The 15,925-nt window shown below is 45.6% G+C and overlaps 1 protein-coding gene across 3 annotated transcripts in view; it reads left to right on the top strand.

Annotated features, from left to right (window-relative positions):
- The window catches only part of BCAS3 (BCAS3 microtubule associated cell migration factor), a gene marked incomplete at its 5' end in the record, with an annotated part of 348,271 nt that overhangs the window by 316,852 nt on the left and 15,494 nt on the right, over positions 1-15,925 (top strand). For 2 of the 3 annotated variants that reach the window (XM_084273336.1, XM_084273335.1), the window contains one exon: positions 7,748-7,915. In XM_084273336.1, the coding sequence (XP_084129462.1) occupies positions 7,748-7,915 (168 nt within the window). Of the gene's footprint in view, positions 1-7,747; positions 7,916-14,808; positions 14,875-15,925 lie in introns of all 3 variants that reach the window. The other variant, XM_084273334.1, reaches the window with a different exon arrangement.

Below are 15,925 nucleotides of genomic sequence, written 5' to 3'. Positions count from 1 at the left end.
AACAGTCATCTTATTGTGAGCTTAACTAAGTCGTAGAGCTTCAGAGAGTGGGAAACTTTACTAGGAGGGGAAAAAAAAGTTACTGGATTTTCTAATTTTAACCAGGACTGAGAATTATAAGTATGTGGATACCACAAGAAAACATTTCCAAGCTTGCAAAAACTAAAAAGTGCTGAAGATCTCTTGTGAATCCTTTTTTAATGAAATTTCCAGACCTAGAGGTTGAAAGACCATCAGGTGAAGTTTCTGCTGGGCAGGATTGTCCCCGGTAAACATGCACCCACCTCAACTGCCCCACGCTGCGCACAGTGCTCTGCTTCTTGGGACACTCCACTTTAGGTCAGGATTAAACATGGAGACTTGTTCATCTCAAAGGAGGTTTAGGGCTGATCATAGCATCCCTGATTTTTTCCAGGGACATTCTGATTCTGCAAAGCTGTAAGGAGCTAAAATATGCCAGAATCTTGTTATTCCAGGGGAAAAAAACTTTTTTGTCTCTGAAATTAATTTTATTATGAGGGGGTATTTTGTTTTTCAGATCATAATAGCATCCAGTTACGCTGTAGTTTCCATCTCTTTTTGCTTTCAGACTGCTAAATGAGTTGCATCCAGTATTGCAAAACCACGTTCATCTTATTTCTGACTGCACTCATCTTCCTTAGGCCGTAGATGAGTTGCACCTTCCCCGCAGCACGCAGCAGCAGCCGCCGTGCCCACAGCAGTGCCCGCACTCGCCCCTGGCCCCTGGGTTACTCTTTAAAGCAAGATGACAAACTCCTGTGCTTCTGGTGCTGCAAAACCGCGGCATAAATTTCCCCGATGACACCAAACGCAGATTTTTTTTTTGGCGTTTTATCTTTTAAGTCCTGCTTTGGATGGATGTCACGTCCTGCCTCCGGTTTTTAAACCATCCCGTCTCTCTCCCGTGTCCTTTCGCTAACCTCCACGTCTCTGGGGAAGCCAGGAGCTCGGCCAGGGTTGCAGGAGCCTTCGGCGATGCTCGGGGGGCTCTGAGGGGCTTCCTTCAGCTTTTGCCAACCCTAGGGCTCGGCATTGGTGCTGCAGCAACACTCAGGTCCCTTTTTTGTTTGGTGGCCAGGTGTAATACCGGCGGGCTGGTGCAAAACTGCAGTTGGGCTGGCACATGGGAGTCACAGGGAGCATTCAAGGCAAAGGCAGCGTTTAATAAATACACTTAATCATTTATGTTTTGACCTTAACCCAGACTCGTAGTCAGACACAGAAAGAGGAGAGCTGAAAACGTACTTTGTCAAGGCTCCTTTGGCTGATGCGGCGGTAAAACAGGGCAGCCTTGCTCTGAGGAAAGGCAGATCCTTCAGAAAGGAGAGTAAAAGGTCAGAACTAATCCAAAAGGACAAGCAGTGTATGTCTGTGTGTATATTGGGTTTCACATATGAAATCCAGTCATGATAAATCTGATGGCTTTAGAAACATCTACTTTGATTAATGAAAACATAGTTCCCATAGACCGTGGGTTTCATACTTCAAAGTTCTCCTGGATTTAGGACCTTAGGTTTTGCTTATTCATATAACATGCAGGAAACTATTTTTAAATGAATAAGGGAGTTTAAAAAAAAAAAAAAAAAGGCAAATGTTTCAACATCGGTGGTAGAGATAGGCTGGATAATAAGGAGCAAAATTAACAAACAACTGACATTTTATTATGCATTTTACAATAATGTTTACATTCTTTCCTCAATATTTGTTTTTCCTTGAAAAGATTTATGTATTTATAAAAATATCTCACTACTCTAGCTCTGAAAATCACAGCCTTGCTCACATTTGAAAGCCTTCACGATGGCTGTGATCGCTGGCTATGTTCCTAATCATCTGAAATGCTTCTCTCGAGCCTGTGGTTAACCCTTTGTTCAGGGCCGGAGGAGACAGCACTTGTTGGGGCAGTGAGGAGAAGCAATAGAAGGAGGGTAAAGTGGTCCCAAAGGACCTGCTAAGCTTGGACAACAGCACCGCTATGATCCTGAACGTTGGCCATCCATTGCCTTGGTCGATGTCCCGAGCTGGGCAGCAGGAGCGTGTGGTCACTACCGCATCAGATGTGGGCAATGGCTGGGCAACCTCTTGCCCAACCGTCCCCCTTCACCCCTAGCTGGGTATGAGGGCTCCCTGGGCCACCCCGCCGCTGAGCTTGCTCCTCCCAGCAGCTGCGTGTTTGCTTGAAACTCATTTAGAAATAATGACAGAGGAATAAACAGTATTTTTGTTTACAAGTCTGTAGTGTGCTGAGGAGGGATGCAGGAACCTCTCAGCCTCGCTTAGCCAAAAGTTCAAAGGGATTTGAAAGTGTTCGTTGCCTGTGGGACTGAGCACCCCGACTGAAGTCTCCATTAATTAAATGCACTCGCAGGATACAGAGCTGGTGAGTAATGTCCTGTTTATAGCAGAACTGTGAGCGGTTCTGGAAAAAAAAAAAGAAACTCCGTGGGAGGGAAGATGACAGAGAAATAAGAGTTACTCGCAAAGGCTGTGGCTCCTGCCGTCGTTCCCAAAGGCAACAGTTAACACTCACACCGTGATTTAACAGCCGCACAGCGCTGAGCTGCTGGGGAGCCTGTCCCATGGAAGTTGATGTTCACGTGCCATGGGAGAGCGGGAAGGCAGCACGTGAGCTGTGCATGGGAGAGGATGGGCAGCATGTGCTGCCGAGCATGGGCACGGGCTCAAAAGTCAATTATGGGGCAGGTCGGGGAGATTCCTCCTCCTCCTCCCCGCTTGGATAAGGTATTTGCACAGGTCCCAGTTGAAGTTCAGAGAGCTGCTGCTTTGTAGCATTCCCCCCTCCCTGGAGTAACAAAGTCATGGCGTGGAAGGGAATTGGCAAAGCCTGTAGGAAAGTTCAACCATTAATATTTAAACGGGGTATGTTACAATTTGACTCACTACTTTGGGCAAGGAATTTCCATGCGCCGGTTCCTCACACGCCCATGGGGTTCACGCTCCTGGCCGAGGCTTTTTTGGGCAGCTCTGTCATGCTCACGCTGCGGTTACCGGCATGTCCAGTGCCAAACGGATCGGGACTCCCTTCAAAGTCTGCTTCTCAAGGGGCCAGAAAAGGCAGGGGTTTGGTGATGGGCAGCCCCTCCTTGACCATCTCGGTTGCACCCCAGGGTCTGATGTTCCTGGGGGTCAAACCCCCATCCCTTTCCTGAGGAGGATGCATCTTTTATCGGTTAAATTTGGCAGGTCATTTCCTCTCCTATTTACTCTGTTATTTTTGCTCACACGTATGTTGCAATATGCAAGGTGAGGCTCAAAACTGTCAAGCTCTTTAATAGAACCATTACTGTATTTTTGGAGAACGTACTCTTTTTTGATTTACTGTTCCTTAGAAGACAGGAAATGGAGCTACTTGATTTCATATTTTAAACAAAGCCGTCCAGAGGTTTAATGAAAAAAATTTCCCCTGGCTTTTGAATTAAAGGGCTACGGTGAAAGATTTAGTTTGGCTATTTTGACTTAGAAAAATAACACACTAGGAGCATTAAAATATTTTGTAAAAATACTTTTTACTACTAGATTTTTCAGGTTTGGTCAGTAGGGCTAACCAAAGTGAAAGGACATTTCCAAGGTTTGGGGCTTTTTTGGGGGTTGGTTTTTTTTTCCTTCTTTCTGTAGAGTTTATTTTCCTTTTACATTAAAAGCCTTGAAACAATTGCAACACGTAAGACCAATCCTGCGCTTCTAAGCAAGGTAATTTGGTGTGAGTAATAACAGAAGCCTTTGGCATTAATAAAATGTTAAGCAGAAAGACAGAGGATCTGATTCTGATTCTGCTCCTGGTGGCAGGAGCTGAGGGCCATGCTCATCGGGAGGCAAATGTCAGTGGAAGGGCAGGAGCAGGACATCGGTATCAGGAGAAAAATTGAAGTTTTAATAGGAAAACCCATGCGTGGAGCAGAGTTAGCTTGAAGTGTTTGGGGTGGTGTAAAGCTGAGCATGCTGGAATTGCAAAACAAAGCACTTTCGACCTAGATGTTCAAGCCAAGGTTTCTGTTCCGTTTGGTTTGGGGTTTTCTGTAGTGTTGTGGGTCCGGGACGGTGCTGGGGCATCATCATACAAAGGAGGCTGATGGTCTTAATTTCCAGCCATTTTCACCTGGGGTAAATAAGTGAAGAAGTCAGTGATCCACTTGCCTGCAAGCACCACGCCAGGGGATGAGATATCGACACCATTTCAAGAAAATGGGGTTGTTATTTTTTTTCCAGTCATTTCATGAGGTTTCCCCAGGATTTCACTAGTCGTCACTTTGCTCCAATAATACCTAATTTGCTGCTTTCTTGAGTTGTTTCTAAACAAATCACTCCTTTTAGGTGGAACCCGTTCCACTACGGAAATGGTGTCGGGGCTGGGGACAGGAGAAGGGCTGAGCACATCACGTCTGACACGGGGGGCTGTCGGTGGGGTTTCAGCACTTCGTCAGTGAGGGCGCAGGGCGCAGCCTGCCTTCACTCAACCCTTCTGTAATCCCTTGAATCAGCAGGAGCTTTCTCAGCCACGCTGGTCCTGCACTTAGGTTCTGGCTGGGGGTTTGGGGGATTTTGAGAGCAGGCCACTCCACTGAGGTTTATTTGTAAACTTCTCTTCTGGCCGACGATGGGGAATTTGATATGTTATCAACTGAGATACTGGGATTGAAAAGGGGAGAGCAAGGCAGCCAGGAAGAGATTACAATTTAATAAATAGCAGAGATGTGGTTAGCTGCTATCAGTGTAAGTTTAATGCCGTTAGCTCGTGTGCCGTCAGTAATGATGCACATAGGGCAAAGCACCCAAAGGCTCCTGGGGAATAACTAGCCCATCTGCCACTTCACGCACTTCACAGGAGGCTTTTCCAAGGTGTAAAAACACCCAGGGCTTAAGTCTGCCCTGAGAAAGTTACTTTACTTTGGTACCTCTACTGCCTGCTGATGCAATGTCAAGAAGAACAGGGAAATCCATGATAGTCAGTCTCATTTTTTCCTGAGACAGTTTTGGTTTACATCAAAGAAGAAACAGAGCCAAGGGTTCAGGGAAGGAAAGGACCTGCCTGTTCAAGCAAGGTCCCATTTTCTACCCCCACAGTTGCACATCTGTGCGTCCAGCTTTACGTGGAACCGATTTTATCAACTCGTATATTGAAATAGGGAGGAATTTGTGGACTCGGCTGCAACACGGAGCAGATGACGGTGCACAGGCCTCCTCTGCCCCCGCTGCTCATTACTCACAGGCAGGGTGATCACCCACAGGGTACAGCAGTGGCTGGTGAATCATAGCAGGATGCCTGGACGTGAATCGTATTGCCAGATGTGTACTCCTTGCAAGGAGAAGGAGTGAAAAGGGAAGAAAGATAAAACCAGAGCTTCACCAGCCTTTAGAGTTTTTTTCCAAGAAAACTTTTCCTTGCGGTTAATCTCTCTAACCTGCATTTGCATTAACACTTGCAACCTCACACGTTGCTGCTAAGAAGTTTTGGCAGCTCTTGGCCCTGATTGCAGAGGTAACGCTGCACTTGTCTCCTTTGCTCTCACTCAAGTATCTCAGGAGCCGGCGACCGGCGCTCTATGAAGTTTCTCCCTGTACACATATGCAGGCATCTTGGCAGAGCTTCAAAAGCCATTTGCCTTATTATTCATATGTCTGCTTATAGGAGCAGAAATGCTCCCATTTCTCACTTTGGGAATAAGGGTAGACGCTAGTACAGAAGAGATTTCTCATCTCTGGCTTAACCCTGCAAACCTGTGGGAGCTCATTGCCTCCCCGCTGCCACCCTGGGGTGTTGGGATGCAGGTTTGAGAGCCCTCCCTGTACCTCTCCAGGCATGTGAATGGCCCCATCAAAACCCGATGAGATCAGTGGGGTCTTGGAGTGTATGTGAAGTGGGGGCCCGAGGGTCCCATGACACTGCAGAAGGATGTCTTGCAAAAAGAAGCTTCAAAAAAAAGACCCAAATTTTGCTTTCCCTCCTGCAGTTTGGATAGCTGACAATATGGAAATGTTGCAGAGACTTAAACATCATCGAAATTACTTCGCCTCTTCACTGCATTTTCTCAAACAAGCTTCAAGAACCCTTGCTTTAAAACAAATTAGGAGACTGGAGTAACCTTATAAATCCAAAGACCCATTAAAAGTTGAAATATTTGGTCATTCCTTCTCTCAGTTTAAACTGGGATTCATCCAGAGTTCAAGTGCATGCATCACGTAAGAGCCACGGGCCCATTTTGTAGAGGTCCATTTTAGTGTTGATGGTTTTCTAGTGCCAGGAATCTACTCTGCAGCCAGGCAAAGAGATAAATCAAAGTTGTGCGCGCCGATGAAATTCAGGAGCCAGAAGTCACCATTGCAGCCCATATAAATCCCTGAATGCCAGCCCCGGTGCTTTTGTCCGTGCCATTAGAGTTCAAAATTATCTGCCTCTCTTTGCTGATGTATGGATTAACCGGCTGCCCGAGTGTTTACTAACGGTTATCACACAGTACTTTGGACGTTATCAGAGGAAGGGACGCCTGCCGCGGGGCTTGGTCTCTCACCCTTTCTATTACCACCTGTCAGTGGCAGGGAGTGTGCCGTGAAGCTGTACAGTCACAGGCTGCAAGTGCAGATAGTTTCTGACGGCTGATCAAAGGGGAAAACCAAAGGCCTGATAACAAGGACGTGTTTCATGTACTTTTAACTTTGAGAAACATTGGCATTTGCATTTTTTCCCCTCGGTAGGCTGGCAGAAACCAGGCACAATAAATGCTGCATATTCAGTTACCTAATAGTTGAGTAAATAGTATGTGCTTGAAGCAACAAAGCATAACTGTAATCTTGTTCCAAGTGGGAATGATTTAAGTAAGCCTTCGCAGAAGACTTGCTGTATAATAAAGGAGAATAATTTTAATTTGTACTTTGAAGTGATCTTGAATTCGGAATCTAATCTTTGCGTTCAGCAGAACATCATCCCCTGTCGTGAACGAGGTAATAACTGCGAGTTAAGGAATTATTTTAAGTATCTTTAGTAGGTTACGTGCGCTCCGTCACAATAGCCGGTATCTTCAGTAAAGCACTGCTGAGGAAGGTCTCTGCTAGCTCAAGTTTGACCTGAAACTTCACAGTTTCAGGAACAGTTTCAGGAACAGAGGATGCTGCAGATATCCCAGACTAAATGAAGGTCTCGCTTTCTTCCCTCCATCCTCCAAACACAAGGCAGAAAGCGAGGTGTCCTTTCCTCCTTGGCCCACAACACTCCTGCACTTTTCTGCTCCAGAGCAGGAAAGGGATATTGGCTAAAATTTGTTCCCATTGATGCTGACTGTTCCCATTGTGTGAGATGAGGAGGGGAAGAGTGCTCAGCAGCAGCCCTATGAAAGGGAAATCAACTCTGGAAATCATTTCTAGCTGGCTAATGTACTTAATCACATATATGGGTTTTAACACTACAGTTCCTAATCCTGTTGCTGTTTCTATCCATGCCGTTACCTCCTGACTCTCACCGATGCAAGACCAGAATTGGGTCTGTATTTTTAATTTAACCTTTTTGCTTACAGCTGCTTGGTCAGAGCTGTTCAGCACTTAGAGCTCTGTTTGCCCCTCCTGTGCTGTAACACCAACGTTTTAATTAATGTCCTAAAATCAGCCTCCTGGGAACTCAAAATACAAGGACTTCTTTTCTTTCCAACACAATAAATAATATGTATGGAAGCAGTTTGGTCCCAGGGTCTCCCAAACATCTCCCATTTGTCTTTTGAAGGTGCCTTCGACCGGAGCGTGACCTTGCTGGAGGTGTGCGGGAGCTGGCCCGAGAACTTCGGTCTCCGACACATGTCTTCCATGGAGCACACTGAGGAGGGCCTTCGGGAGCGCCTGGCCGACGCGATGTGCGAGTCTCCCAGCCGGGACATAGTGGGATCAGGAACAGGTACAAAGAAGAGGTGTGATCAGAGATCACGTACATCTCACCCAATGGTGATTTTTTTATATTTTTTTTTTTAAGTTCTGCTTTTTCTTTTCTCTGAGTGCTACCTCTCTGGTTAATTAACTTCATGGGGGGTTCACTTAGTGTGAGAGGAGCTGTTTGTAAAAAGCAAATATTGGTAGATCACATAAACACAATCTGAGAAGCCTAAAGTAGCATGAAGAAAAATACCTGAAGCTTCCTTACAATCCAGGGCTCTCCACCCTTCCCTGCCAGCTCAGGAGCATCCACATCTCCATAACGATTGTTGCCCTTGCCCACCCTGCTCCAAACAATGTCATAATCACACACATCCTCACTTTGTGTCCTGAATAGAGCCACTGTGAAGCGCTGGTTCTGTAATCCAAATTAATCCATCTTCATCAGTGTCCATTATATTGATAAATTATATCATCTGTTTAAGTAAATGGGATGGCACGTCAGAGATTATGCTGCTCAGAAGGGGCCCAGTGGTAGGAGATGCTCAGAAATGTTACAGCACGGTTATTGCTGGTTTATTGTCTCCATTAATTTTGAGCTGTTTTAAAAACTGCCCTCTAGTAAAAGCACTAGGCCCATCTTTGATCCACACACCATTTGTGTGCTAGCTGTCGTGACCGGCAGCTAGCAGTAATGGTGGCTTCTAACATCAGCTGCCAGCTTGCTCGTCGCTCTTCTTGGCAACATGCCTGGGAAGGAAATAAAGAGGACAAGCTCTTAGCAGAACCATACGGGTGTGCCAACCTACAGACATCACAGGAAGGCTGTGAGGGAGCAGAAGCTGTCTCTTCCTTCTTCTGCGGAGCACTGAGCTGCACTGAGCTCTTCCTGCACCACTCCAGCTGGAGAAGCTCAAGGACTCTCACCAGGGCTCATCCCCTGCTCTACTTGTTGAGCATGTAGCCCACAGCAGGTCAACAAACTGCTGCTAAAAGGAGGAGGAGGCTGCAGAGAAGCAGAATTTAAGCCCGTGTGTAGGTGCAAATAGCAGTAACCAAGTTGCTGAGTGGGGCGCAAGCGCCCATCAGAGCCCAACTTGTCACCTCCCATACTGTCTTTCCCGATTTCCATCTTGAATATAATGGAGTCAAGGGATGGTTTATGATTTGGTATTAATTGGAGTTGGTTGAACACTAAACATAGGTCTTGATTACATATCTGGGGCAAATTCCCACCAGCTTGTTGCCTTGGGTGAGGCACTTAAAGTGCCTGTGACTCCATGCTCCATCGCTGCGGTGAGGACAGCAACATCCCATGTTGCTGGTGTGGGGTTTAATCAGCTCATGTCTGCAGAGGGCCATGAAGGTGCAAAAGCAGGTTCTGAAACTGGACAAAGTCACATTATTTCATCACTTACTGTGAGCAGAGGGAACTTCAGGGGGTATCCGCTTCTGACACCCAGCCAGCTCCCTCGGGCTGTGTCTGTCGGGGAAAGGTGAAGGGAATACCTTCTCTGAAACCTGCAGCCATCTACACGTGCCAAGTTAAGGTGACTGCCCCAGAGACTTGGCATGGTATTATTTTGTAAAGTCAAAGCTTTGACAGAGACTGAGATCTCAATCTTCCACCCATTTTCACCAAACCCAGCAGGGAGTACCACCTTTTTTGGCACACGATTTGGCTCACAGCACTACAGGTGTAAAGACAGAAAGGAACTGTTTACAGAGATGCCGTCACTGAACTAAAATCCATCTGAAGGGAAGTCTCCGTGCTTTTACTCCAGACACATAAATCTTCATAGTGAGTGTAAGATAGATGCCATCTCAAAGCAGCAAATCTAAGTGGCAACAGTGAGAAACATGAGCACTGACCCAACTCACCCCATCCCTCTGCCCTCCTCTCGCTGTCATTACGCTCTCTGTTTTCCTGCCTGTCGTGGGATTCTCCCTATCACTGACATACTTTATTTTCAGGATTTGGGCATGCGGTGACTCAGTGCAGCAGAGAAAACCTAGTGATAAGGCTGTGAACTCCCGTGCCCTTTCCACTTCCATCCCCTAACAGCTCTTGAGCTGTTCTTACCAGATGGCCATAAAAAGTCCTCTCCTGCTCTGACGATACCTGGAAAACTGCACTTGCCTAGGGAGTCGACTAGTGCTCGCTACACCGAGCGTGGCTGCGCTCGCGGCAGGCTGCCAGCCAGCCATTTGTCAAGCCGTGGAGCCCGGTAAAGTGCTAGCATCTGTCTGCTGGTTAATAAATGGGGGAAGATAAGTTCCGAGGTACATTACCCGTGCTTCAAAGAAGAGGTGTCTTTGTTGGCTTGTAATAAATAGGATACTTTTCGCTTCCCCCAAAGCCACTTACCTCTTAACAAACCTGGGCTGAACTGACTTATCTTTGAAAAACATGCAGTTTTCTAGCCCCCGCTCTTCCTTGCTGGGATTTTCTTCTGCCCACTCACCTCGAGTGAAATGATAGCAAGGAGTTTGCCAGAGGAGGACACTGTAAATTTGCTTGTTGGTAGTTGATTTATATATTGGTACTGGTTCCAAAGACAGTGTTTAGATTTCTACATTGGCCTCATAATTATGGAAGTTACAAACCTCCCTCAAATAGTCCCAAACTGGCTTTCTCTAACTTCTGCATGCCCGTGTGCTATGCGTGCCTTTAACCCCGGCTCGTGCTCCTTGGGTTCTCGTCAGTCTTTAAATACATTTTGCAGACATTGGATGAAATGCACAAAGCCTTATTCGACCTGATTTAATGCAATTAATGAAAATTCCTTCCTGAATTAATGGAAATTTCTAACTCGGAATGTGAAGGTACGTGCATGTGCAGTGCTCGGGTCCTCTGCATGGACAGAGGTGAAATGGGCAGTAGGGTGGACAGTGAGACTTTATCACAGTGCTCAGCTGGCCCTGACATGCACTTAATGGCAAGAGATAAATAGATTCTTTTAATGCCTTAACTGTTAGGACATAGCTGGCGTGTAGATTTATATAGTAATCAGGGCTGATATGCTGCAGTGGTGTGGAGGAAACGCATGCCCATGGCACACAGACCACTTTGGGGAGCAGATATTCACAGTGTCTTTGTCTCTTTGCATTGCAAAGCAGGGTTAGCAGTGCCTCACTGGTTCAGTGGGCCTGGCTGTTGGCAGAGGTGGAAACAACCCAAAGATCGGTGGTACAGGAAACACCACACTGGAAGATGCTCAAAACATGAAGAAGAATAATCCAGCATTTGCAAGGAAGGGGAATTAGATGTCCTGATGGGTCTTCTCCATCCCTGACTCCGATTAGTTGCCAAGGGCTGTCAGACAGAGGGTGGGAGAAGAACCAGGTCTGGAAAATGACCCCCCAAAAATCTACTTTCCTTGTGACCTAAATGATAACTCCAGTCATCCAGCTAGTTGACTTGATTGGGAAACCAGCTTTTCTTCTTGTTATCCAATTATCCAGACGACCCATGTCTATCTTAAGTGGAGCCTGCTGTACATAAGCTGTCAGCCTAGATACACATTTAATTCCAAAGAAGGCGTAAATTGGCAAAGATGCAAAAAGATGTTTTTGCTGTTTCAGTTTCTGTCAAACTCTCACTCCAAAAAATGACAGTCTGCTCACCAAACGTTAGTGGTCAGTGACCTCTTTTGCTTGTAAAGCTTTGTTTTCAAGCAGCTACAGTATTTACATTGGCAGTATAGTTTCTGAGTATGTGCTGGAGCTTTGTCTTGTGTCCTTTAAAAAAAAAACAAAAAACAAAAAATAAAAGCTAGTATCATGATTTATGAAGCTGCACTTCCAGGAGACAAATGTCTCTGACAATCCTCCACTCAAAGTGGACATGCAGAAATTGCCAGCCCAGGCTAGAAATCTTTCCCTTCAAAAACACTGTAATCAGTAAATCCTCTGATTTATGCATTCCTTTAGCAAGGACATTTGTTAAGCTTTCAAATGCCATTTGGTCATCTCTAGGCATAATGTTGAAAATTTGGCTATAATAAGGGACCAGGCCCACACAGTCTGAGTGATGGGATGCTTTCTGAAATTCAGCCATGGAAGAGGATTTCTGTGGCACCCCTTGTTTGTGTGGCACAGGAGTTCAGTGTGCTGAAGCCCAGAAGATGAATCCCCCCCTTGTGTTCCCCACCCCTTCCCTCTGGGCTGAGGACAGCATCTGCAGCCATGATGCTGATGTGGGCTCTTCCTACAGAGGCAGAGTGGTGTGTATGCATCCCAGGGACCCAAATTCATTCGGTCCCCAGACACATCTACTCAAGATGTAGGCTGGCCTGAGGGAAAGCCAATGGATCTGTCATTTGGTCCCAGGAAGGAGTTACTAACTCCACAACAACAGCAGTGAGCGTGAAACTCTGCGGCTCCACATCTGCCACACCAGGAGGAAAAGTATTCTCAACGCTGGGCTCCATCCCAGCTTTTCCTCCCTCCTCTGACCCAGGTGAAAGGTTTAGCTGTAGGTTAAATCTAGGCTGAGCTTCAGGCTCAACTTTCACATGATTTATCAAATCAGAACCCATTTTCTACGTTTGCTCAGGTTTAATGCTATAAAGCACATAGCACAGCAGCAGAAGGGTGGATTTATTCTTCAGGAGACTAACACAACCAACAGGTTTCCAAGGGACAACTGTGAATATATAAAATACACAAGTATTCATCATTGCATAGGTTATTTTGTCAGGGTAGCCAATACTGCAGACTTCCTCTAGTGCTAAATGTGCTGCTGCCACTGTCAGACCCCTGGTTTTTCTGCCTGAAACACCCTGAGGAGCTGTGGAGATGCAGGATGGGTCTTTACTGTGTGCAGTGCGCAATTCCAGTCTGTGCCCAGCTGCTGTGTCTTCTCTGTTACAGTTTGTTTGGCTGCCTGAATGTTGTACTTATATTCATATCTAATTTATTTTGACAAATCATACCTAAATCCACATTGCTGCAGCATTTTACAGGGGGTGGAAGCGTGCTGTGGACATACAAGAGTAGAATTGCTTTTTGTGGGCATGCATCCTTGGGGTTTTTTTAATTCATCGTGAAATCCAGTACCCTGTGATGGCTTAGCTTACACTGCAGTTTATAGAGCAAAATAACTTTTTTCTCTGTCCTGTCTCAGGAATACCTATGAGCTTGTGGGAGAGACCTATATTAAAAACTGCAGAGCACCCCCCCCACATTTTCCATCTCAGAACCAGCACTATAGGTCTGAGCAGGGAAGGGTGAGGGTATGACACCATCACGGTCAATACAACCCACGAGGTTTGAAGAATTTAAAATCAGGCATTTAAAGCTCATTATAAACTGTGAGGGGAGGGGAAAATAAAGAAAGGTATGGCTCATTTTCTTGCAAAAATCAAAGTCTGTTGAGTACTGCCTCTGGAAAGCCAGAGGTGCAAACGCCACAGAGCGCCCTGTGCCTGGCCCTCGGAAGGAACCGTCTGGATTCCTTCCAAAGTTCATGAAAAAACTCATAATGCAATGAAGGAAGCTCGTATGTTGAAGCAAACTCTTTAACCTGATTAATGGGATGTAAGTAAGTGGAGCTAATTAGATGTGCTGTTAGGGAATAGCCCAGACGAAACCCCGGGATCGGCGCTCAGGGCAGTTGGGATCCTGGGCCGGCCCAGCGCTTACGCTGACCTGAACCTAAGTCAGGTCTTGGCACCTTTGAGCTTTGCAGAGGGGCATTTTCAAAGCCTTTATGTGCAGTTTGGTGCTTGGAGAAGTGAAGCCAGACTCTTCCTGGCGTGCCTGGCACTGGTGGGCAGCATACTTCTCTGGAGGGAGGAGAGCGAGCTGCTGGCCTCAGCCCCCGTGCAAGGAGCATCCTTCCTGGGTTTCTTCCAAAAGGAGTGGTCACAAGCTGTGTTCAGAGACGAGCAGTCACCTGGACATAGGTGTTCCCATACATTTAGTTTCAGGAATAGAACTAGTCCTGTATGGAGTCAGAGCTTTGATCAGTACCTTCCCATCCCTTCCTGCCTTCTTTCTTTCCTTCCTTCCTCTTCCTTTTATATTTTTTCAAGACAATTCTTCCCTTACCTCTCCTCAGTTGGCCTTAACCCTAACTTGGACATGGGATATAGGAGCACAGAACAATCAATTTTCCCCCAAAGAGCATTTCTGCAAAGAGATTTCTGCGTAGGTTCAATGCAAAATCACCTTGAGCAGCAAACCCAGGGGCGTATCAAGTGACATGGATGCTAAAAGCAGCCTTTGAACTTTTAGAATATTCATCCCAGGGTCAGAGATTAAATTACCCCCTCAAATAAGTGTAAGAGCTCAACACGGTTCTCCCTACAGAAGGTTTATTTGGATGAGCCTCATTTAAAAGCAGGGAAAATTTGGGGCTCTTCAGGAGCTGCCATCATGGGTAAGAGGAGCAGCACTTGCATTGCACACATTTTCACACAGTCCCAGTCATTATTTCCCACACACAACATGCAGGAACAACGTAGCTGCCCCATGCAGGACATCAAGCACTTCAGCATGGGCTTCTCACCCTTCTGCCCGAGCCAGCATCCCTGGAGCAGCCACATCCTGCATCCCTGCCGGGGCCAACAAGGCCATCTTCAATTTCTGAGGTCCCCGAATCTGCCTCATGGTCAGGAGTTTTTTTAGTGGAATTTCTTCCAGGTCATATGTTATTTAAGGGGATGGGGGGTGGGGGTATGAATGCTGATAGCATAAATGTTTCTGGTGTGAATTTAGGGTCTTTGTAGAAGTCTGCTGATGTTTCTAAAGAGAGCACTGGTACCACAAGACAACTCTGACTTTCTGCCATTTGCTAACAAGTTGATCAACTGCATTTACTTATTATCAATTGTGGTGTGGGGAGATTCCTTTTCTTTTTCTTCCTGTGAAATCAAGGCTTTTTTTTTAAGAAATATTTTATTTTTGATACAGACACAGCCGGTGAAGTAGCAGTAAAAAACATCACCGCAAAGAGGCACATGGCTTTGAAATGTTTTGGTATGTAACATAACTGTATTGTTATCAGGTCTTAACTTTTGCACAAAGAATATTTCTCCTTGTTCTAAAAGCAAACCCTCAGCCAGCTTCCAAAGGGTTACGTACATAACGTGGTCAGAGGGGCACAAACCAAAAAAAATATCGAAGTGTCTCAAATCATTTCACAAATAACATTGTTCTATTTCTCTCTTTAAATGAACAAGAGTTTCTTTGAGGGGTTTTTTTGTTGGGTTTTTTTTTTTTTAAGTCAAATTTAGGATTCTGCTGTTCAGAGCAGAGAGGTCACAAGGCCCTAATGTATTTAGCATTGACTGCCCTCTCTTGTAGTGCGTCTATTAGTCAGTAATTTGATTTGTACCTATTCATTTGCAGTCCCTGCAGGAGCTCTGAGCTGGCCCCAAGTATAATTGGTGCTGTCTCTATTTTTACATCATTAGATTAGCCCCGACTCCTGGCCACTTGTTGTCTGCGCTTGTCTGTCCATTTATACAACCTAATGTAACACAAAATTCATTACTGATCACATTACTTTCAACTCTGAAGCCAGCTTTGTGATAAACATTTTGTTAACCCTTTCTTGCCAGCGCACAGACCTGGGGGATAAATGCACTTTCCCTTTGCAGAAAAATCAATATCATAATAAAACAAAGTGCAGCCACATTTCTAGATTTGTCATTCCTCCTGGAGAAAGAAATGGGGAGAAACATATACGAGATGACTAAATGATGTCTGCATCCAGGCATCTCACGCTGCTGTATATGAAATGAGCTCAGCGGTGTCCTTTCTACTAGAACATAAAGAAGTGACACAAGATAGGGCCAGCACTCAATTTAAAACTTAATTTCTTACTCATTGTTCTGCAAGTGTTTTAGCTCTTCTGTGCAGGCTGTAATCAGGTTATGACATTATTGGAACTGGGCATTTTTCTTCCAGTGCTTTGTCTCAAAAGTAGTTAACAGAGAAACAATTCCCTTTCCCCTTAGAGATCTGTTACTGTGTTGGGGTTTTGGGTTTTTTGGTTTGCTTTGATTTGTGTTTTTTCTTCCTAATG

This window comes from Gallinula chloropus, assembly GCF_964237585.1.
Source record: "Gallinula chloropus genome assembly, chromosome: 19".
NCBI classification, from domain to species: Eukaryota; Metazoa; Chordata; class Aves; order Gruiformes; family Rallidae; genus Gallinula; species Gallinula chloropus.
This window is presented reverse-complemented; position numbering and strand designations above follow the sequence as displayed.